The sequence below is a fragment of the Planococcus citri genome, chromosome 4 (genome assembly GCF_950023065.1).
Source record: "Planococcus citri chromosome 4, ihPlaCitr1.1, whole genome shotgun sequence".
Classification (NCBI taxonomy): Eukaryota; Metazoa; Arthropoda; class Insecta; order Hemiptera; family Pseudococcidae; genus Planococcus; species Planococcus citri.
In genome coordinates, this window is record NC_088680.1 from 67,136,851 (window position 1) to 67,159,437 (window position 22,587).

The window sequence follows — 22,587 nt, forward strand, 5'->3', positions numbered from 1 at the left end:
AAAAAAGTTGCCTACAATCTTGCTATTTGCATGAGTTTTTTAAAAAAATTCTAATTTTGTGTCAAAAATTGCAAAGAAAACTTATTATTCCCAAAACTCGCCACTTTTTTTTGTTCAATGGTGAAAAATTCCGCTTTTTTTCCAAGCACTGCAAAAACTTCTGTTTTTCTGAAAAAATCGCAAAAAATTTGCTTTTCTTAAAAATCGCTTGAAATCCTGCTTTTTGCAAGAATTTCCAAAAATTCTGTTTTTTTACCGGCCAAAAATTTCAAAAAATCTTGTTACTTCCAAAACTATAAAACTTCTGCATTTTTGGTCAAAATTTTGAAAAATTCGGATTTTTGGCCTAAATTGAAAATGTTATAATGTCAAAATAATTGCATCAAAATTTGATATAGGGCGGAAAAGCCTCCCTACTATTATTGATATGGTTTAGAATTCCTACCATTGGGGGAGATTTAGAAATATTCCTTAGGCGGGGAATATTTGCCATTACCTAGATAGCTCAGAAGGGCGTAGATTGACTATTCTGTCCTATACATCATTTAAAAAGAATACCTAATAAATAAGTCTCTGCTCTATTTACAAGGTATATTTACATTTTACACACAAATTCATCGACATACATAATATTCTCTAATCCTAGTAGAAAGTATGAAACAAATGAATTTAATTTGAGATGATCTTGCCATGCGTGTGTTGGCGTAGATCATAAAAATCGAAACAATAATCTAACTTGAGATTTTACCCTAAACACCTGTGAAGAATAGGATATGCGAAAATAAGTAGTTTTGCTAGTATTTACACAAGAAAACAACATAAAATTAATCTTCATGGATTACGACACCTTGCTCGAAATCCATGCGAATGTTGCAAATATTATACTTACAATAAATGAATAAGTGTATTTCACCACTTACTGCCAACTGTACTTGAAGGGTTTAATTCCAAGTCGGCCTAAGTCCATTTTTATCATTTTTGAGTTAGCAGCGCCATCTGGTGGTACAGGTCGGTTAACACCTTTATCACCTTGTCCCAACACCTGGCGTTACTTTTTCCGCTCAGGAGCGCTTTTTTGCCGGCTCAAAAAAACAGCTGATTATTCCAAAGTGGCCTAAATCATACATTTTTTAAGAGTATTTGTATACAAGTGCGGTTGTGCCGGTTTTTTTCAAGTTTTTCAACGATTTTCGAGAGACGAAATTTGAAGGTGCTTCGAATGAAATTGTTTCAGAAATGTATTAAATTAATGATTCGTGAATTTTTTTTTGAAAAAACGCGTTTTTCAGCTCTTTTTCGAAATTTTTAACATCAGATAATTCCAAATGGGCCTAAGTCCACTTTTTCTGACTGTTTGACGCGCTCTGGAGTTGAAAATACGCAAAATTAAAAAAATACCAATACGGTACTTTAAAGCAGAAAGATCAAGCTTCACAACCATATAATCACATCATTTATTATTGAAGCGGAAGGGCGAGAAAAACACAAATAAGTGTTTTTCTCGAAATGGAAAAAATGGACTTAGGCCAACTTGGAATTAAACCCTTCACTTGTTTTTCCATCTCTTTCGGGTGCCTAACCAATACTAAGGCGTTCGATGGAACTTAACTAAACGAGGTACATTTTAATTCTTTGCCTATCTTGGTGCCGCCCGGGTGCAGCCCAAGATATCAAAAAGGTTCACTTGTTATTAATCGTACAATAGGCACAATTAATCTCACCAATTTAAGCAGGCTATTTACCATCTAACGAGATGGAGAAAACAAAAGGACTGTACCATGATTTCCTCAAATATGAAGATCTCATGGAATAATTTTTATCAACGTCTCGAATACGAACCGACGACCGCGAATCATCGAAATAAGAAACAAGACATTTTTCAGAGTGTAGAGTAAGAACCGCGAAGTCCTGCTTTACTGCAATTCGACTACATTACTCAAAGACGATACTCTGAATTCTGAGACGATTCCGCGAGAAGATCGGTATTATAAAGAGACTTGAGATGGTCAAGTCTCCACCCCTATTAGTGGGGTACCAATAGCGTAATTGCTAAGCACACATAAATTTGAAGATTTTATGTGATTTTGTTAATTTATGCCCAAAAATCCTATCTCGGACTATAAATGTCACCAAGAATCCCTATCTCGAGCTATAACTGTCAACGGCTCGCGAGCTCTTTCCCAGCAGCTCGCGAACCCTTTCTCTTCGAGAAGGGTGCCGCCTTGTATGCGCGAGTACGTAGTGTACTTAACCTACTTCTTTTTAAGATATTTATACACGTTACCTACATTACTATAAGGGATATGTTACGTCAGCACTACCTTCGGCAGTGAGGCCAATCTGCCCTCTCTCAATTTCCAAGTTCTATTTATTTATTTTTTAATTTCAATGCTGGTTTTTTGCTTGAAAAAATCTTTTTTTCAAAACTGTAAAAAAGTATCGCTTACTTTTCGAAAATGCAGTTCTGTTTTTTATTTTTCGAAATTGCCCAAAACCTTGCTTTTCAACTCTGATTTTGTAAGAAAAATTGCAAAAAATTCTGCTGTTATGTCAAAATTGCTGGAAATTTGATGTTTGAAGAATTTGCAGAAAATCTGTTTTTATTTGTAGGCGTTTTTATTGCAAAAATTGTGTTTTATTCCAAAACTGCTGAAAAATCTTGCTTTTGGGAAAAATTTGATAGCTCCAATTTGCAAAGAAAATCCCTATTTTTCCAAAAAAATAGCAAAAACTTTTGTTTCTTTGCCAACATTGCCAAATTTTTATTTTCAATTCCTAATTAAAATTTGCAAAAATTGCTGAAAATTTTGTTGGTTGCAAAAAATCAGCTTTTTCGTCGAAATGCCAAATTTTAAAGCCCCAAAATTTCAAAACATTCTGTGTTTACCTAAATTGCAAGAACACTGATTTTATTGAAAATTGCAAAGAAATCCTTTTTTTTTTTTTCGTCAAAGCTGCACAAATCTCGTTTCTTATCCAAAATTCATGGACATTTTTTTTGACAATGTTGCCAAAAATTATCTTCCTGCCTGAAATGTAAAAAAATGTTGCTTTTTGCCAAAATTGCCCGAAATTCATTGAGTTTTGCTTTTTCCAAACTAAAAAAATTATGCTGTAAGTGCATACTGCATAAGTACTTATTTCCAAAGTCATTTTTGTCAAAATTTCCAATGAATCCTGTTTTTTTCAAGTTTCATTTTTTTAAAAAAGAAAATTTCCAAATCTATAATTTTTTTTTGTTAGTACAAAACGTGTTTTTTTGCCAAGTTTTGGCAAATTTTGCTTGAATTTAATTATTTTTTGAATTCATTTTTATGAAAATTTTTGATATGAGGAAATATGCCTTGATCGCCTTAGCGATGATTAAATTAATCCCTTTGTACGTTTACTCATATTATTCGTTAGCTTAGGTATTATGAGATTTACGTATACTGGAAGTATGGCAACGTGAGAACTACGCATAGAGGGGAAAATGATTTATTTGTCCGGTAGCTCGTAGATCGAGGGGAAACTCGAGGGTACGAGCATCGGATTTCCAGCCACGAACCTCACTTGGAATAAGCTATTCGCGATGGCTGGTTCTTCGTCAACAAATAGATGTATAGGCAATGAAGGCCTTAAAAACCTTCATCCCTCTTAACTGTTTCCACCCACTATCACTGTGGATAATTTGTTTAATAATGTGAATTAATTAAATACGTTCATTTAAATTAACCATTTCACAGGTATTTCTCCAATCCGGTACCAATCGGGAAATATGGAACAAAATAACCCAATTCTGTCGCCGATCCTAGTATGAGTGGATCACAGGAGAGGCAGAAAATAAGCACAGTGTCGTAAGTTGTGAAATAGACTTATTAGCTAAATAATAATATTTTTGAGGGACGTAACACACCTAGTCTAATTAAATAATACATAACTGCATCGCCAAGTAGTGTTAATTAAGCATAAACTTAATTATATTACGAGTCTCTATTTTATGCGAGATGTCAAGTAGAGGTTGAGTCCTTTATCGAACATAAAATAATGCTTATTATGTTACATTATCTAAATCCTTACTTGTATTTTGTTGTGCTAAAATATTAATAAATTGCTTTTAAGAATATTTCTGCAATCTTGAGTACTTTCTTGGTATTTTAGTATGATTTTTGTGTATACAGAGTGGCGCATAAGTCAGTATTCCGAAGTTTTTCGTAAATAAATCAAAAACTAAGCATCCTAGAAAAAAACTAATGACATTATGTCGATTGGAAATTTAATTCTCTACAATTTTCCTCGCCTTCATTTTTCCGTAGAGTGCTTATTTCCGCCTCCAGACCGATTTTTATGAAACGCAGTTTGCAAATTTTTCAAAAGAATTTCAAAAATTCACAAACTGTTTCATAAAAATCGGTCTGGAGGCGGAAATAAGCACTCTACGGAAAAATGAAGTCGAGGAAAATTGTAGAGAATTAAATTTCCAATCGACATAATGTCATTAGTTTTTTTTTAGGATGCTTAGTTTTTGATTTATTTACGAAAAACTAAACGTGAAAGTCGGAATACTGACTTATGCGCCACTCTGTATGGTAGATTGGTTTTACATAAGGTCTTTTCTCTCAGAGCTATCCAGGAATGAGTAATTATTCACTCTCTAGGGAATAATTCTTGACTTCACCCCTTAACCAATTCAAATGTTAATATCACCCTAAGTCAGTAAATCCTATTCTCACTATATCATTTTCATTATTATTTTTGGGAACTTTGTCTAAATTTCGTCAAATTTTGGAAATTTTAAGCGATTTTATAGCTTAATAGGTGTCTTTATCTCATTTTTAACATGTTTTAACAATATTTTATGGAATTTTCATTAGCTGACTAATTTTGGTTTTGTTTCAAAATTGAGACATTATGATTTGACTTTCCCTCACCAAACCATTTTTTATTCAATTTCCTCTAAAACTAGAAAAATTTGAATTTCTGTCCTAAAAATAATTTCTTGAGTGAATTTTGACCCGAAATGAATGGAGGTGAAGTTGTGCACGAGTATTTTACGTACATGGGTCTATTGATAAATTAAGTTCAATCGTGTTGCACATAATTTTAATTGATTGAAATTAGAAATGTAGGAAATTCACATTTACATCATTTTGTGAACGTAATAATAGATAAATTTAAACGATTACAAACGGAAAAATATTCAAGCTACATATATGTATGTACGATTGTATATTCAAAAAAAGTACATAATTACTTTGCTGGATTTTGTACAATTCCTGTAAACAAAGTAACCGCAGTTTTTTGGGAAACAATTCTGAACAAAAATGGTCGATCTACATAAAACTTGATAGGTTTTGGCTTCGGAGGTTGTATGCTAACAGCGTAGCCCACCTGAACAGTGGTGACAGCAGTTGCAACCGTTCCTACTTCATCGACTTGAATTTCAGTTGCGTGATCTATATTGGATACTACCAAGTCTGCAGAGTCCTCAACCAAGTTGCTGAGTTCAGAATTTGTAAAAATCGTCTGTATTCCTGATTTCTTCACATGTTCGTTGATATTCTTCGTCCAATCGAATTTAAAACGAGGTAATTTATAATCGACGTACGTTCTGTTAGCTTTATGGAAGTCCACCAACATTTGCCACTGGTGTTCGGGTGTTGATTCATTGATTAGTGCTCCTAATGTTTTGCTGGTAAATGGTAAAACAATATCCATTGAGAATTCGTTATTTTTGTACGGAATGCTGATCGCTTCGTATTGTAGATTTTCGTTTTTCAAGTAACGAACATAGTCTATCTGGTTCATCATTTTGACCGCTACCTGTTTTAATCCGGTATTGAAATTTTGGCTGAAATCAATAAATCATAATTTAGGGTGATTCGTTAAGCATAAGCGTTGAAAATGAATGAAAATGGTTGCCTTACTCTTTAGTAAGTGATTTTTCGAATGGCTCATCCCAAGTAGCGTTGAAAAGTAAGGCACTAGCTAGTAGCAATCGAGTGTCGGAGGAGATATTTTCCTTGAATAATTTAGGTATTCTTTTTTTTGTGTTGCTTGATACCCAACTGCAGGTAAAAATTTGAAATTAATTTACTTCGATGGCAAAATAAGTACAGTAGACTTCCGCTTATCCGGACTAACTGGGGAATTTGGTTGTCCGGATAAGCAAAAATCCGGATAATACGGATTATTATTTTTTGGTGGAATTTTTGGTAGAAAATGACTGTTTTTTGGATAATGATGATGTATTTTTGTTATTTTTGACAAAAAGTGCTAAGGATAAATCTTATTTCTTCACAGAATAGAGAAAATCAAACCAAAAACAAAGATTACAAAATTTTTTGACCATGTACTCGTGAGTAATTCTTGAATGCGTGTCCGGATAATACGGATTTTGTCCGGATAACCGAGAAGTCCGGATAATAAGGAGAATTTATTTTCGTCCGGATAATACGGCTGTCCGGATAAGCGGAAGCCGGATAAGCGGAAGTCTACTGTACACGTTATATGTACGTTTACTCGTATACTCACTTATTGATGGTATCAGTTGCTTCTGAACCTCCTTTGGCGAAATCAACTTGTTGAGCTTCGTTTTTATAATAATTTTGGGTCGCTTTCAAGTAATTTTCCTTTAATTTTTTTCCTTTTTGCACAAATACGGAATTGGCGATTTTCACTTCGGCCGCATCGGTATTTTGCAGACCGTTTAGTACTTTACCTAAAAAGCTGTGTTGTTTGGATGATCTATGCATTTGAAAATGAATACAAATTAGTGTGCAATCAGTGCCATGTTTTGGAGAATTTTTATATAGAAAATTATTTACTCGGTTTCGTTGTTGGGTATTTCTAAAATGGATGAGAGTTCGTCTCGAGTTTCTCCAGCTGTGCCCAATTGTAATAACGATAAAGCGACGTGAATATTGAGTGGCGAAAATAGAGCATTTTCTTCTGGTTTTAAATTCTGATTTATCAATTTGGCGAATACAGAGTCAAATTTTCTGGTAGAGTTTTGAAGACTCTAAAATAATCGACGAGTACGTGAAAAAATTGAACAACAAATTTTTATGGAGAAAATTTCCAAAGATTTTACCTCCACTAAGTCACCTTCGTCGATTGAAACTATTCCAGCTGCGTTGCATACTGACACAACGACAAAAAGAAGTGACACTATTGTCTGAAATATTCATGGTAATGTGCAAAAAAAAAAAAAATAGGACGATTGATTTAAAACATGAAATTGAAAAAAGGTCAGGTTTAAAAAATATTGTTCAACTTACTTTCAAGGGATCCATCTTCTGATTCATTTTAAATGGAATAAGCAATAACGTTTTCTAATCTGTCTTAGACGAACATCTACACCTTTATGATGCTTTGTGTAAAATTATATTTTGTTCAAATAATTTAGAAATAGGTACAAATTTTCTGTGCAAATAGGAATACAAGCTTACCTTGAAATTGGTCATTTATCATAATTTTTTTTACGGCGAAGAAGAAGTTGGTACCAAACCGGATTAATTTTTAGCTACTTTGTTGATATACCTACCTTTGTAATAAATTGAATGTCGATAGCCTGGGGTGTGTTATGTGTATTAATATGCAAATGCATTTTCGTTTGGTTGTGGAAGTAGCTGAGACTGAGTTCGCTTTCGCTAATGGAAAATGTTCACGTTTCTGAGTATTTCGAATGATTCGATTTCGAGCCTCTTTTTTTGGGTCGAATAATTTACACGTGAGGTAACGCGGGTTTCTCAAAAATTGACGTTTGAAAATAGAATTTCAGACGTTTGTTATGAATTTTGGATGTAATTATCATATGTATAAGAATTTGTATTTTGTGCATAGTTTTAAAATTTTCACACTTACAGAATTGGGTGGGCGTTTCATTGGCATATCCAAGTACATATTTTTAAATTTGAAAATGTTCAATTATTGTCCAAGGATTAATTGGAATTGGAATGTGAGGGATTTACCTAACTCGGAGATGGAGGAACTTTGATCGAAATTGAGGGTCCGGAGCCGAAGCTGAAGCCGGAGACCCCAGCGTGGATATTTTATTTTCGATTCGAAAGAAAAGATTCCTGTTAGTAGGTTCAAAGTCATGTTTTCTAAATCATGTTTTGAGTAAATGGGTCTCAAAATAATATACTTGTGAAAATAAGAACTATTTTTCAATAATTTCCAAAATTTGAGCCAGCCAAGTCTCCTATTTTTCAGAATTTTATCTTGTGTTGTTGAAGGAGCTATCTCTTAATATGGCAAAGTTGGCTTTTGGCCCAGAAAAATAACACTGGTTTTAGTCCAAAAAGCTACCCAATTGACAAAATCGCAAGCGTTTTGCTAGCGGAACCTCGCGTTATCCTCGCTGACTCGCGTTTATCTGGCGGATTTCTCGCGATTTCCAGCTAGTAACATTCCTTCCTCTCGCAAATCAAGCAGTTTACTAGCGAATGTAAGCTAGCGTTTTAGATGCTCGCAAAAAGCGAGCTATCATCTCGCGCATTTGACCTAGTTTGAAAATGGTTAGATTTGCTCGTTATAGATGCTCGCAAAATGCGAGCGATCATCTCGCGCACTTCAGCCAGTTCATTTTACATAAAACTGATCTATCTTTACGCTAGAATTTTGCTAGCATAAATGTAGTGTGTCTCTTTGGTGTAAATAAGCACGCATCTCAGTGCTGCCACGGGTGGTTATTCGTAAATATGGCTACACTGATATAGGCGGATTGAAACGCGAAGTCCGTTACTCTACTTTTGTTGCCTTCGGTTCGCTATTCTGGCGGGGATCAGTCTCAGTCAGTAAGTCGTGCTCGTAGTTTGGAATACGTATGTTGTCATGTGATTTTGTTGTGTTATTTTGTTAATCTAACGTTTCGTGTTTCGTCATTCGTGGTAGTTTCAGACATCAAGTGCAAGTGCTCACCACCAGTACAAGGTATGTAATGTTGTATGTATAATATTACTATTGTAATTACTAATTTATATATTTTGTGTCTGAATGTCTCTTGTCCCTGTGTCTGTTGGCTCGCGTATGTGCATATGTGTGTGTGTGTGTGTAAGTACATACATATATGCGCGTGTGCATGTGCATGAGCGCGCGCCAGACCAGACAACGAGTTTCATTTCAACGGTCGGATGGTTTAAACGAAACGAAGAAATAACGGACTAGATCGATTATGAAAATTCGTTAAAGTTAACGAATTCGTTAACTCGCATATTTTTCCTGTGACCTTTCGTTAACTGTTCGTTAAGCCATGTTAAGTTTACGTGAGAAAATATCTCTCGTTAAGTTAACGAATAGTTAACGAATTCGTTAACTTTAACGAATTTTCATAATAGATACCCAGCATGCCTCCGTGTGATTTTTATGATTTCACGTATTTCAAACAAATACTTAATATGTGCTAAATAAAGCACTGGCATTTTCGGCTGTACATTTCATTTCTAACTTGTACATAAATTATAGCTGCACACTCCATTTCGATGTTATGAATTAGGTATAAATTAGATTTACCTATATTCAAGTTTGCGTAAATTCATCAATTTATTATTAAATAATTCTGTCCTTGTCTTGAGATTACTAATGAGATGAGATGATATAATATGATATGATATGATAATTAAGTATGCAGTTGGAAAAAAAAGAGTCAGAATGGGATTATTTGAATGGTGAACGATTCCAAGGAATAAATACGCGCATGGGCGTCACATATTTTTACAAACCACAAGATTCCCAGTACTTACGAGAATCAATAGAAAAATTGGAAATTTTTTATACATATTAAACCACCATGTTTGAAAATATGAAATTATTCCCTGTTTTCATATTCTTATTCGATGTTTTTGGTTCTGACTTGCCTAAAAAAATCAAGGTGTCGAACTTAGAATTTTCAATTTTTCTCCAGAATTTGAACAAATTTTGTAGAAAAGGGCTCATTTGTCGACTTCCTTAGATTTTGAATTACACGTTTTTGAAAGCTTTTGCCCGGGCGAATTTTCCCTCATAAAAAACGTTTTGTGCAAATTCAAAAAATGTTCAAAGTTTGAATCAGGAAAATAAACTGCTCTCTCTATTAAGAATGTTTTTGTTTCAACTTCTCAAAATATGATTGAATTTTTGAAAACTTTTGGCCTCGCTTCACTCGAACTTGTTTGCTTTTCTTTTTCAAGTTTGAATTTTTTGTTCAATAATCATCATTCAAATTTTAAACGTTTGAAACAAAAATAACGAACTTCTTCATTACCTAAGTATATCACACAAGAAAACATCGTTTTCAAACTTCTCGAAACACTAATTTTCGGGGCATTTTCCCACGTTTCGCTCGGGTCCATTTACTTTTCTTTTTTCAATTTTAAATTTTCTAAAGAAAAACATCATTTAAATTTTAAAATTTTGAAGCAAAATAATCAACTTTTTATGAGAACTCATCACATAAAAAAACGTCGTTTTTGGTACCTCTTGAAATACTAATTTTCGAGAGTTTTTGCCATCACTACGCTCGGGCTAGTTTGCTTTTCTCTTTTTTTGAATTTTTCTAAAAAAAATCATTCGAATACCATCGTTTTTATGCCTCTCGGAATACTGATTTCTGAGAGCTTTTGCTCTCGCTTCGCTCAAGCACATTCGCTTTACTTTTACAAATCAAGAAAAATCATAATTCAAATTTCGGAATTTTGAAACAAAATGATAAACTTTTTATAAGTGACTCGTTACTCATAAAACATCGTTTTTTATACCTCCAGAGATCTTTTGTCCTCGCTTCGTTCGGGTTCGTTTGCTTTTCTTTTTTAATTTTGGAATTTTCAAAACAAAAAAAATATCATTCGAATTCTATCGTTTTTATGCCTCCTGGAATACTACTTTTTGAGAGCTTTTGCCCTTTCTATGCTCGGAGCCATTTGCTTTTCTTTTTCCATTTTCAATTTTTCAACTGAAAATAACTATGAATTTTAAAATTTTGAAGCAAATAATAATACCAACGAAATATTTACGATCGAAATTGAAGAATTCGAGTTGAATTTGATTTTAAACGAACATGATGTGACAAAAAATAAAACGAAAAATTGAAGTGAAACGTTATATTTTTGGTGTCTATTTGCTTAAATAAAATCATAGGGTGTTTGAAAACATCAGAAAAGCACACGTTTTTTTACAAAAATTTGGCCAAAAACTTGAATGTGAATTTTGGCGACCCCCCCCCACCCGGAAAAATTCCATAAGTGTTCGAAAACTGACCTGCCGAAAGTCTTACTTAAGTCCTACTTTTTCATTTCAAAATTTTGTTAGACACCCTGAAAATGCTCAAACACCTTTCGCATTCAACTTTGAATTACTTACGTTCAAAAAAATTGTGCCATAGTTTTTGAAAATTTGAAATTATTTGGTGTTGTTGATGTTTTTGTTTGGCGTTTTCTTCTCTGCCGCCTCCCCCCAACAAAAAAATATTGCTCGAGCAGCTTTTGAATTTAACCTTGAATTAAGTACGTGTAAAAAAAATTGTGAAAAAAATGAATTTTTTTCTTGGATTCTACATTATAATAGACTTACGCATCGAAAAGAAAGTTTTTAAAAATGTTCTTGATGTCATTACTAAAATTACTTTTTTCGGCACAGAAAGTAATAGGAGCTTCATTACTCTGTTTAGTACATACAAGTATGCAGTAGCAGCTAAAATGGAACGAAAGAACGTGTATATTGACGAAGGCCGAATTGTAGGCAAAAGCTCATTCTACAGAAATATAGCTAAATTGAATGTGAGTTTGTGAACTTTCTACTTGAATTAGTTTACCATTTGAAAACAACTCGAGTCACACTTTTCAAATTTTACAGGAGAACGTAAATGATGATCGAAATTCTGTCAATGCCGACTCTGATTATTCGTGTTCTTCTGATCATAACAATTCCACGCCAGTTCAAAATGAAAGTCTCGACGCTTCTGCTTGTAACAATTCTACACAGACTCAGAATGAAAATCCCGACTCTTCTGATGACGATTTTTCTCATAGCCAACCAGATCAGGTGTTTCCCACTGAAAATGAACACTGGTACCAAAATTGCTGTTCTGATTCTTCTAATACAAGTTATTGTTCAACTGAAAATAATTCTCCTCGCCATATTGAATCTACGAATAATTTAATGGAAAGTACTAATGCGTCTGCTAAACCATTTGGGTTCTTCAATTTGAGCTGCTCGCAGAAAAATCCGTATGATGAGTTGAAATTTCAGCTCCTCAAGTGGGGACACGAGAATAAGATAACAAGGGAGTGCGGAAACCAGATTTTAAAAATCGTAAAACAGATCCAATTTTCAGATGTACTGGAGAAATTACCTACTGACTTTCGAACGGTTATGGCAGTTCCGTTGAACAAAGAAACGTCTCCCACTATAATTTCTAAATGTGGCGGTCAATACATCTATTTTGGAATTGAAAATTTCTTAAATACGGTTGGAGGGCAACCTTACTTTGATCCCACCAGTTCTGCTTTAAAACTAAGCATAAACGTTGACGGTCTCCCTATAAGTAAAAGCTCAACCAAACAATTTTGGCCTATTTTAGGTAGTTTTGGTCAATGCAAAGTTTTTATTATTGCCTTATTTCTCGGAACAAGTAAACCAGATAATGCCAATGATTTCTTAAATGACTTTGTTGCTGAAACCAATACGTTGATTAAAAACGGTGTTAATATTAAAGGAAAACTATATGAATTCGACCTAGAAAAGGTCATCGCGGATGCGCCTGCAAAGTCATTCGTTTTCAATTTGAAAAGTCATGTGGGCTATAACAGCTGTGTCAAGTGTACCGTAGTAGGCAAGAGAAAGCACCATCGAATTTTTTTTCCAGAGAAAGGAGAGCCACGTGATAAAAACCACTTCATTAAAAATCAAAATGAAGTCGATTTAAGTGACGAAGAAAACGATCATGCTGTTGATGTTAATGATGATGATGATGATGGCGATTTTTGCAAAGAGACATCCATCGTGACCTCTATAGAGGATCTAGATCTTCCAATGGCTTTACCATTCGATTATATGCATAGTATATGCTTGGGCTCAACAAAAAAATTGATTGAATTCTGGAGTACCAATAAACATAAACCAATCAAGCGCATACTAGACAAAAAAGTCATAAAGAAAATTGACGAAAAAATCGACGAATTGAAAAAGTATACTCCAGTTGAGTTTAACCGAAAGCCTAGATCATTTCACGATATTGGAAGATGGAAAGCTACAGAGCTACGCCAATTTATTTTATATACTGGCCCTAGTGTTCTGAAAAATTTATTACCTAAAAAATATTATCAACATTTCTTACGTCTACATTATTGCACAAGAGTTCTCTGTATGAAATCAATCATGACTCCAGAGGTTTTGGATTATGTTGAAGTATGCCTTGAAAAATTTATAACCAAATTCGTGAAACTGTATGATGAATCATTGGTCAACCACAACATTCATAGTTTATTTCATATATTATCAGACTGTCGAAAATTCTTGAATCTGGACAACTTTAGTGCATTTAAGTACGAAAATTTCTTGAAATGGATTAAAGAAACGCTGAAAAGTGGTAATAGACCACTAGAACAAGTTAAAAACCGTTATTTACAAAGTTTATACATCAGAAGCAAGAATATCGATGTAGATACGAATGATAGTAGTGAATTTCAGCTACTGAAAAAGTTCAATGAAGGCATTTCCGAACAGGGTGAGCCCTTCGAGCAATTTCGCCAGTTGAAACTAAAAGATTCGATTTTCCAGACTAATAACATCAAAAATTCTGTGTGTCTCACTTTCGATGGCACTATTGTTAAAATTGAGTCGATCACTAGATTTTCAAATGGCACCATCGAAGTTCAGGGAAGACAATTCAAAGAAATCTCAGACTATTATACGACGCCATGCGATTCATCACCGATTGGAATATATTTAGCTGGAAAATTAAGCCGCCGGACTTGTAGCATGGATCCTCGTGAGATCAGCAACAAATGTTATGTCATACCAGAAACAGCATCACCTCCAACTTTCTATGTAGCCTCTCTCGTTCACCAGGTACTTGACCATATTTTTTAGGTCAATATTAACTTCTTGCTTTTCACTACTCATGAACATTTGTGTCATACAGGAAAAAAATTTTATGCTCGAAAACTGCTATGAATTCCTTTAGGTATTTAAAGGGGGGATGGGAGAAGAGCTACCTGATTTTTTAATGGGGAAGGGGTGACGCCTAGTGCAGGGATTGTACTCGGTTACTTTTTAAGTACTTATAACCAAGTTACTAAAGTTACTTTTTCTGAGTTTTTTCACAAATTTCCTTTTTTTTTTCTTCAAAATTTTACTCAGAACTCTTTTCTTGTCATCAAAAATAATGCTGTTTTACGTTTCAGGAATTGTGAATTTTGAAAGGCTTTCGCCCTCCCTTCGCTCGGGCTTTTACTCATATTTTTACGAATACATAACAAATAGGTATATGTCATTTTCTGAAAACTTTTAAAATTTGAAAATTTTGAAGCTACGAAAATCAATGTCTTGCATAAAAAATGAGGTTGTTTTATGTTTCGAATCCTAAAATGGAAAAATCAACTCGACAAATCCCAAAAACATAATACAATCAATAAAAAAATTCAAATGCATTGTTTCCTCGGCATTTTTGTTTCTAACTTTTGTTTTAAAAATGGTTCGAACTATATCTGACGAATTATTTGGAAAAATCTTGTTTGGGGGGAGGGGGATGAGTCTAGAGTAAAAATTTGGAAGAATCTAGCGTGAACAGTTGGGAGGATTTCGGTCCCCCCTTCATCACACCTCTGAAAATAATGTGTAATATTTTGTATGGATTAAAGTTTTTCGGTCACCTCACCTCTTTTTACATTGAAATTTTTTTTAGTCACTTTTTTGGATACTTTTTGGTTACTTTTTCCAGATTTTTTGATTACTAAAGTTACTTTTTTTGAGAAAAATTTGAGTACAATCCCTGCTAGTGTATGCAAATTTAGATGACTGAAGCAGTGTTCTCGTTTTGAAAAATAATAGGTTATTTGCTTCCAGAATTATAAATTTTTGAAAACATATGCCTTTGCCTCTTTGAGGCTGTTTATTTTCCTTTTTTGCAAAATTGACCTGTCTAAATATCTGTAAAAATGTTCAAATAAGTAATTAAAGAGAACAAAAATAAACTCCTCTCTTAAAAAAAATTATTTAATTTCTGAAATTAGATGTGTAATTAATAATCTTGTAATAAAAACACCCAGAACAAAAAAATTTGATTCTAAAATTTTAAAGCCAAAACAGGGTATCTACCAGATAGTGAAAGTAGTGAAAAAGTAGTGATTTTAAAAATGGGTAGTTGAAGTAGTGAAAAAGTGGTAAATTTCGTCAAAAAAGTAGAAAAAGAATTCAAACGCGCCACAAAAACCTTCAAATCATTGAGAAAAAAGTACATTTTTGATGAAATTGACAACTTGTTTTTTTTTTTTTTAATAATTTTGCTAGAATCGAAACATTTTTTCGTACATTGCTAATTTTTTTCCAATTTCAATTTTTTTTAAATTTTCACACGAAAAATTTGATTTTATACATTTTTTTGTACGTGAAGGCCTGAAGGGAGGGGGGACGGTCAAGTGGAGAGCTTTCTGAAAATATGGTTGAAAAAAGTAGTGAAAAAAAAGTGGAAAGTAGTGATATTTTCACAAAAATTCTGTTAAATATACCTACCGTGCAAAACAAACTTCTCGCATTGAAAAAAAATCATTTTTATGCCTCAAAATACAAATTTTCCAAAACTTTAGCTTTCATTCTATTGGATCTTGTTTGCTTAATTTTTAAACATCAAAGCTTTGAAAAAATTGAATAAAATAAAATAAAATATGTATTATTGAAGCTTTCAAAAATTTTAAAAAGGAAGATGAGAATTTTTGAAAGTGATTTTTTGAAAATGTTATGGAGAATTTTAGTGAGAATATCTGAAAATTGCATACCTACATTATTTCAAACTTATGAAATGTTTTTTGAATGGTGATGATGATGAATTGAAGAGAATTTTCAAAAACTGGATGTATAATATCAAATTTATATCCAAGTGTACTTACGTAGATTTTTAATTTTGTTTCTGTCATTTTAGGATTTTTTATGATGGAGTCGGTCAACAAAAAAGTAATTGACCGCAAGCCAGTAAAAAAATATGTCGTTCTTTCCGAAATGGGAAAAAAACCAAACACAGTAATACTCAGCACCGTTCTATCCAAGTGGGTTCTCTTTGAACAAAAGGAATTCTGGTACCCTACAAATCTTAAAAAACTAGGACATGATATAGAAGAGGTCTTAAGAAATAATACGGTGCCAGAAACTGATCCATATAAGTGGAAGAAATACAAATGGCATTCGATTTATTACGAAACAAGTAATGCTCTTACTTTCAAAAATAAGTATGTTGTTTGTAAAAAAATGTAATGAATGAAAGATAGGTACAGTAGTTTGAAAAAAAATATCAGGTACCTAAGTAGTTTGAAAAAAAATGTAGTTTGAAAAAAAATGTAGTTTGAAAAAAAAACCGGCAGTTTTGAAAAAAAAATACAGAGCCTAGTTTGATAAAAATTGAGTACATGTGTGACCATTATTTAAATTTATAAAATGTATTTCTCAGATCGGTACGACAGCGCTGCTGATCAAGTAACAGCGTTAGAAAAAGATATATCCGAAGTGTTCGAAGTGTCCGAATCCAGCATTATCGATTCCAGCCCTCCGAATATTCTACGAAGCAAAGTCTCTAAAAAAGGTCGTACTCTAGGAAGTGTACCTCAAAAAGACTTCTCAGATCGGTACGACAAGGCTACTGCTCAAGTAACAGCATTAGAAAAAAATATATCCGAAGTGTTCGAATCCAGCGTTATTCATTCCAGCACTCCAAAAAGCCTACGAAGCGAAGTCTCTAAAAATGCTCCTACTGTAGGAAGTGTACCTCAAAATGCTCCTATCTCTGAAAGCCAATATGCTGAGTTGAAAAATGGTATTGATCAAATATTGGCCGAAATGAAACTTTTGAGAAAAGAATTAGGTGGGTTCAATAGCGTTGGCCAACTAAACCTGTATACGAGTACGTAGATATATGAATATTCAACATTTTAATTTTTTCTTACTCGTACAGACGATATTAAACGAAGGCAGTCAAACGCTGTCGTCCAAGTCCGCCAACCAACAACTTCATCGCCAAGGAAAACCTTTATCAAATTTTCTCCATGGAGGAGGGACATGGAGTTGCCTGTTAGTACGGTCGAGGAGATGGAGAAATTAAATAAGAAAATAGAGGACGCTGATTATTTCGCTAAATTGGTAAGTGTGAATATTAGTGCAAGTTGAAAAGTGGGGAAGGGGAAGGCAGAGTGGCGTCGTCTTAACATGCTATATTTTCTAAGAATTTCGAGTTTTTCTTTCATCCTAATTTCTCATTTCCAGGGTGAATTGTTCAAGTACTGCAGCAGCTCGGCTTTAAACGTTCCTAAGAAACTTGATGCTATCATGGATCAGTTATTCGACCCAGAAATATCACGATTTTACAACTGCAACGGACTATATCAGAAGTATAATTTTACAGAGACGCGGATCTACAAAGAAATAAAAGGTAATTGAACTATGCATTGATGGATATGTTGTAGATACCTACCTATACACAAAAGTATGATTATTTTTACACACGTGAAGAATTCAGAAAACAGTGGTCACTTTTGAAATCTGATGGAACATTGGGTGGTATCATGCTATTTTTGTCACTTCTTTTTCTGGAGCACTCTAATTATTTGAATTATTTTGTTCGAAATTCTTCAATTTTTTCAGTTTTTATTGCAATTTTTTGACGTTTTTAATGCCTCAGAGATGAGATGAGAAAAAATAGTAAATAAATAGGTACATTTTTGAGTAAAAACGAAAACTTTGGTTCTACTTTTTTTGAAAAATTCTTCTATTGAACACAATATGAGAAATGGTTTTCAACGTGTTGATAAATTTTGTGTTTTATAAGTGATCTATTTTCCATGCAGGAAATTTTTCTCATTTTCTGCATAAAATAAATACCTATCTACTTAATTACAGGTTTTTTGGAGAGAAAAATTGACAGTACTGTGACCGAGAACATTCGTGAGATCGAAAAAAGTTTTGTCAAATGGCTTAAAAAGAAGTCCGACGGACTTAGATACGCTGCAGCAGTGAAAAGTAAATTCATTCTTTAATTTAAAAATAGTTTTTGAAGTATCTATGTATGTACCTGGGTAATTCTCAAAAAACAGTAAAATTCGTGTACCTACATTGCAAATTTCTCAAAGGGTTTAGCATGCATTTTTTTTTTTTTTTTTGGTTCATGGAAGGATTACCTCACACATTTCACATTGGGTATTGAGATTTTTAGCCCCTCCTTTCATTGGCGTACATTCGAATTATAGCTCGTTCTAATCGTATTTATCTGTGAAGTTTTGATATTTAGAAGAATCTGTGTCCTTCAGCTTGCGTTTTTAATTACCCTAATGAACCCGCCAAAAATGATAATTGAGAAAGGGAAGTTATTCTACATCATAAATACACATATTTTTATTACGTCTTGAAAATCAAATTATGTCCAGTAAGTAAAGCTAGAAACGAAAAAACGTTGAGATTGTGCTTCGTCTTGTGCAGCGCTCATTTGTCCTTTGACTTGGCCAAATTTCAGACATCTCTACTTTTATCGCGCTAGTTGACATGTTACACGATAATACATATAAGCAAAATTTGACATTTCCTCCCTCCCCATGCCTCACACCCGCCCCCTACCAAAAAAATAAATCCAGATTCGAACTCTGCGGCCTTGAAAACATTATTGACATATTATATGATAATATAAGCAAAATTTGACATTTTCCTCCTCCCCACGCCTCACCCACCACCTCCACAAAAAAATAACTCCAGATTCGAATTCTATGACCTTGAAAACATATCAATCGACATATTATACATCGATGAGGGTCGAATCCTAATTATTTCTGTTTTAGGAGGGGGGGGTCAGGGCCCACAGTGGGGGAGATTCAATTGAGGCCAACACTAGAAAAGGGATCTGGGACACCTATATAAATGATTCCCACTTGAAATTTTCCAAAAAAAATGATTTTTGTTTTTCAAAATAAAATTATGCACATAAAAATTAACCTTTTTTTTTTTGAGAATTACCCACCTAGAGTTGAAAATACGAACACTCAAAAAATTTTTCGATTTTTAGGTGGTAAAAGGAATACGTCAATAAAAAGTTTGAATGATGAATTCAACGCGTCTTCAAAATCAACGAGTGATCTTCCAACAGGCGAATCTTCGGCGCTTCAACACAAGGCGAACAAAAGCGATTTTCTTCCGATCGAATTTCCATCGAATCATTCGGCTGAAACTCTGGCGAATGAACTTTCAAGTGATGAGCCTTTTTCAGATAACGACGATATGTACGATAAAAATGACGGCGATGAAATTTACGAAAAAACTGACGACGACGTTGGAATGGGGTTGAGTAAGTTCTAAAATGTTATCAATACTTTTCATAATGGGGTTTCATTAGTTTAAATTACACTTTATTTTCAGGAATTGCGGGTGCTTTTGCCAATGAGCAGTTTTTGGATAAGTCGACCGATTAATCGTTTTTCAATTATTATCGAAGTGAGAATCAGGATCTGATTTCTCCATGTTATATGTATACGTATGAACAAGCTTAAATTTAAATTTATCGGAAACATAAGGTACATAATTTGACTTTTTGTTTGAAGTAGCAGGGTGTGAGTTTCGTGCCTTAAAAAACAAAGTGACTTTTTTGCTCTCATTTTTGTGGAATTGTGATTTTTCTTTTTCCAAAAATCATAATTTCCTTTAAATTTTGATCTTCTTTTTCGTGAAGGGAGGGAAGCTTCTTCAAAATTTGATGACTTTGTTTTTTTTTGTGTATTTTCACCTTTTGTGGTGGATTTTTCTGCATCTCGATATCTTTTATTCGTTGATCCCTCTCTCTCTTTGAACTATTTTTTTTCTCTGTTGAATCCTCTTCAGTTTTACTAGAAATTTTTCGATAATTTTCCTCAAAAAATGTTCGATTTTATTTCCAAATGTATAATTAATTTTAATTCTCGTGAGTTCTCTGTTCTGAATTCATAATGGTTTTTGCAGTACTGAATTTTCGAAAGATTTCCATTTTCATCATTTCCATAGATTTTGTTTTGAATTTCATTGATTCGTTTTTCTGCCTAAATTTTTGTTCTGAATTTCTGCGAAACCTTTTTTCTAGAATTTTCGAGATTTTTAATAACATTTCTTCCTAATTTAGTCCCAAATTTTGGAAATTTTTTCGGCCTAAATTTTTGCAAAATTCCCCTGTTTACAGATTTTTTAAATTTTTTTAGATTTTTTTTTGGACTTTGAGACTTGATGGTTTTATTTGGAATTTTTTTGAGGATTTCTTTTGAATTCTCATAGATTCTATTTTCCCATTTTTCGACGATTTGCCTTCGTGAGTTTTTTTTCAATTCTTGTGATGTTTTTTCTTAAATTTTAGTGCTTTTTACCTTAATTTTTTCGCGGTGGAGTTTTTCTAGGTACTTCTTATCGAATTTTTAGATTGAATTTCGTTCCTCCCTGTTTCGGTAGACTTCCCCCTCTTCTTTCAATTTTGCAATTTTTTTAGTAGTTTATCACATTTTTCGATTATGTTTCCGGAATCCATAATATTATTTTCATGCGTTATTATTGTAGTGTAATTTTGAAATGTTAATAATTACATATCTGTTTTGAGCTTTTGCTAGGTTGTTTTTTTTTACGCTAACTTACAATCACTGTTCTTCAACTCGTATCCCCTAAACACTAACCTCAGCCGCTCCTCAGATCACTTTACGCTCACTTCACCTCAACATGGCCGAAAGATTTCCCGTCCAAACACCTGAAAACCACTGACCAATGGCCAAGGGAATCTCACGCAAGGGATCCTTCGGCCCGGGGGCTTGGTGCCGAGGATTATTCTTTATTTATTTATTGTTTAGAGGGGGGTTGACACCCGAAGGCTTATACAGTAGATCTTTCGTCATGTTTTAGATTGAATCCCTCCCCTTCCCTCATGATGATTTTTTTTTGTCGTAATGTTATGTTCAAATCAAAAAATAGAAATATGTAATGAAATCAGTATCCCTTCTCGAAAATCATATCAAGTGTTGAAAATATTGTCATTAATACTATATAATAGATCGGAATTAATTCAAATCACTGAAATTTGCCATAAAATTGATGAAAAAATAGCAGAATTGAAAAATTGGTCAAAATCCCAATTGACAAAAATTCGAAAAAAAAATACTAGATAAAAGCTAGCTAATCACGCTACAATTGCGCTAGCGCACTAGCGTGATTTTGGGACTCTCTGCTAGCTTTTTTACGCGAGTATATCAGATAGAGAATAGCTAGCGAAACGCTAGATCATTTTTCATTACTAAAACGCTAACTGAAATTAGCTAGCTGAAAGCTAGGCTTCACCTCGCGTTTTTATGTCTGTTTTTATGGTTTTAAGCTAGCGAAATGCTATCTATGCACTAGCTAAAAGCTAGCATGCGGAGAAAAGTAATGAAAAATGATCTAGCGTTTCGCTAGCTATTCTCTATCTGATATACTCGCGTAAAAAAGCTAGCAGAGAGTCCCAAAATCACGCTAGTGCGCTAGCGCAATTGTAGCGTGATTAGCTAGCTTTTTTCTAGTATTTTTATCCGAATTTTTGTCAATTGGGTAATTTAATAGGTACTTGAAATCGTCCTAAAAAAATCTTAGTCTACTCTCACTCTCCCTTTGTCTAAAAAATGGGCTTCTGTTACAGGGCCATTTCTTTTCAAAATCATTCATACCTTTTCCGTTTTTTTTCCATGTTGAAAATATTGAAAATTGGCTGTAAAGTTGTTTGAGGGTCGTTGCTCACTGCCAATTTACCTGACCCCTGACCTATAAGAATTATCGAAAAGTAAAGAAGTATGGAATTTACCAAGAACACACAAAGAGTTGACTTATTAAAAAGTAATGAATGAAATATCAATCAAAATTTTAAATTATTTGTCAAAATTGGGAGAGGTGTAGAAGAAGTAAATAAGGTAAGAAAGTTCAGAAAAACATTAAAATCACTAAACATTGCCCAAATGGCCAAAAAGTAATGAAATTCAAATAAAACTTGACAAAATTGCCCAAGAATTGCATTTTTTGTTGAAACTTCTTCTAACCATAATACCCATCATCAAAAAATGATGACAATTTGAACAAAATTGCCAAAAATGCCTTCGTTGAAATGATGAAAAACAATTGACAATCAAAATTCAGTGAAAATCATGTTTAAAATAATGTTTATCTTCAGCCCACAATCACCTGGAGGCTAGAGATATTGAATAAGAATACTTCTCACAAGACTCCTAAAAAATCCATCAACAGTGGCATTGAGCCAAAACATTTGACAGGCTGCAATTTCATTCCATACAATAGCTGTAACTTTCAAGCAAGTAAAATTTTTTTTATTTCATAAGAAGATTATTCTGAATTTCATCCAATTTAATGCGGAGTTTCTCAAAGAAGTGAACTTCCGCCATTTTTGTTTGT

The 22,587-nt window shown here is 33.5% G+C and overlaps 2 protein-coding genes across 7 annotated transcripts; one reads left to right on the forward strand and one right to left on the reverse strand.

Annotated features, from left to right (window-relative positions):
* Positions 1 to 5,065: 5,065 nt before the first annotated feature.
* LOC135842297 (serpin B3-like) lies at positions 5,066 to 7,408 on the reverse strand. Its single transcript, XM_065359690.1, has 6 exons — positions 7,260 to 7,408; positions 7,073 to 7,156; positions 6,807 to 7,000; positions 6,514 to 6,726; positions 5,907 to 6,047; positions 5,066 to 5,830 (listed from the first exon to the last, which is right to left on the reverse strand). The coding sequence occupies exons 1-6, from the start codon at positions 7,284 to 7,286 to the stop codon at positions 5,230 to 5,232; spliced, it is 1,260 nt and encodes a 419-aa protein (XP_065215762.1). The 5' UTR covers positions 7,287 to 7,408; the 3' UTR covers positions 5,066 to 5,229.
* Positions 7,409 to 8,635: 1,227 nt separating this feature from the next.
* On the forward strand, positions 8,636 to 20,766 carry LOC135842292 (uncharacterized). 6 transcript variants are annotated; one of them, XM_065359683.1, is made up of 9 exons: positions 13,852 to 14,028; positions 16,097 to 16,375; positions 16,619 to 16,793; positions 16,875 to 17,029; positions 17,120 to 17,304; positions 17,428 to 17,593; positions 18,061 to 18,180; positions 19,214 to 19,492; positions 19,564 to 20,766. In XM_065359683.1, exons 1-9 carry the CDS (start codon positions 13,965 to 13,967, stop codon positions 19,614 to 19,616), a joined length of 1,476 nt encoding a protein of 491 aa, XP_065215755.1. In that variant the 5' UTR covers positions 13,852 to 13,964; the 3' UTR covers positions 19,617 to 20,766. The 6 variants fall into 6 exon arrangements, with proteins under 6 accessions (XP_065215751.1, XP_065215752.1, XP_065215754.1 ...); XM_065359682.1 differs by lacking the exon at positions 13,852 to 14,028 and adding an exon at positions 8,670 to 8,916 and having other exon boundaries at positions 16,619 to 17,029; XM_065359681.1 differs by having other exon boundaries at positions 16,619 to 17,029.
* The last annotated feature ends 1,821 nt before the right edge of the window (positions 20,767 to 22,587 follow it).

Bases quoted from the DNA above. Each gene is read 5' to 3' on its own strand.
- LOC135842297 (XM_065359690.1), bottom strand. From the start codon at position 7,286: ATGAATCAGAAGATGGATCCCTTGAAA. The intron at 7,157-7,259 runs GTAAGTTGAACA...TGAATATTTCAG, and splicing joins AGAAGATGGATCCCTTGAAA to ACAATAGTGTCACTTCTTTT. The intron at 7,001-7,072 runs GTAAAATCTTTG...CGATTATTTTAG, and splicing joins ACGAAGGTGACTTAGTGGAG to AGTCTTCAAAACTCTACCAG.
- LOC135842292 (XM_065359679.1), top strand. From the start codon at position 11,655: ATGGAACGAAAGAACGTGTATATTGACGAAGGCCGAATTGTAGGCAAA. The intron at 11,736-11,811 runs GTGAGTTTGTGA...CAAATTTTACAG, and splicing joins GAAATATAGCTAAATTGAAT to GAGAACGTAAATGATGATCG. The intron at 14,029-16,618 runs GTACTTGACCAT...TGTATTTCTCAG, and splicing joins TAGCCTCTCTCGTTCACCAG to ATCGGTACGACAGCGCTGCT.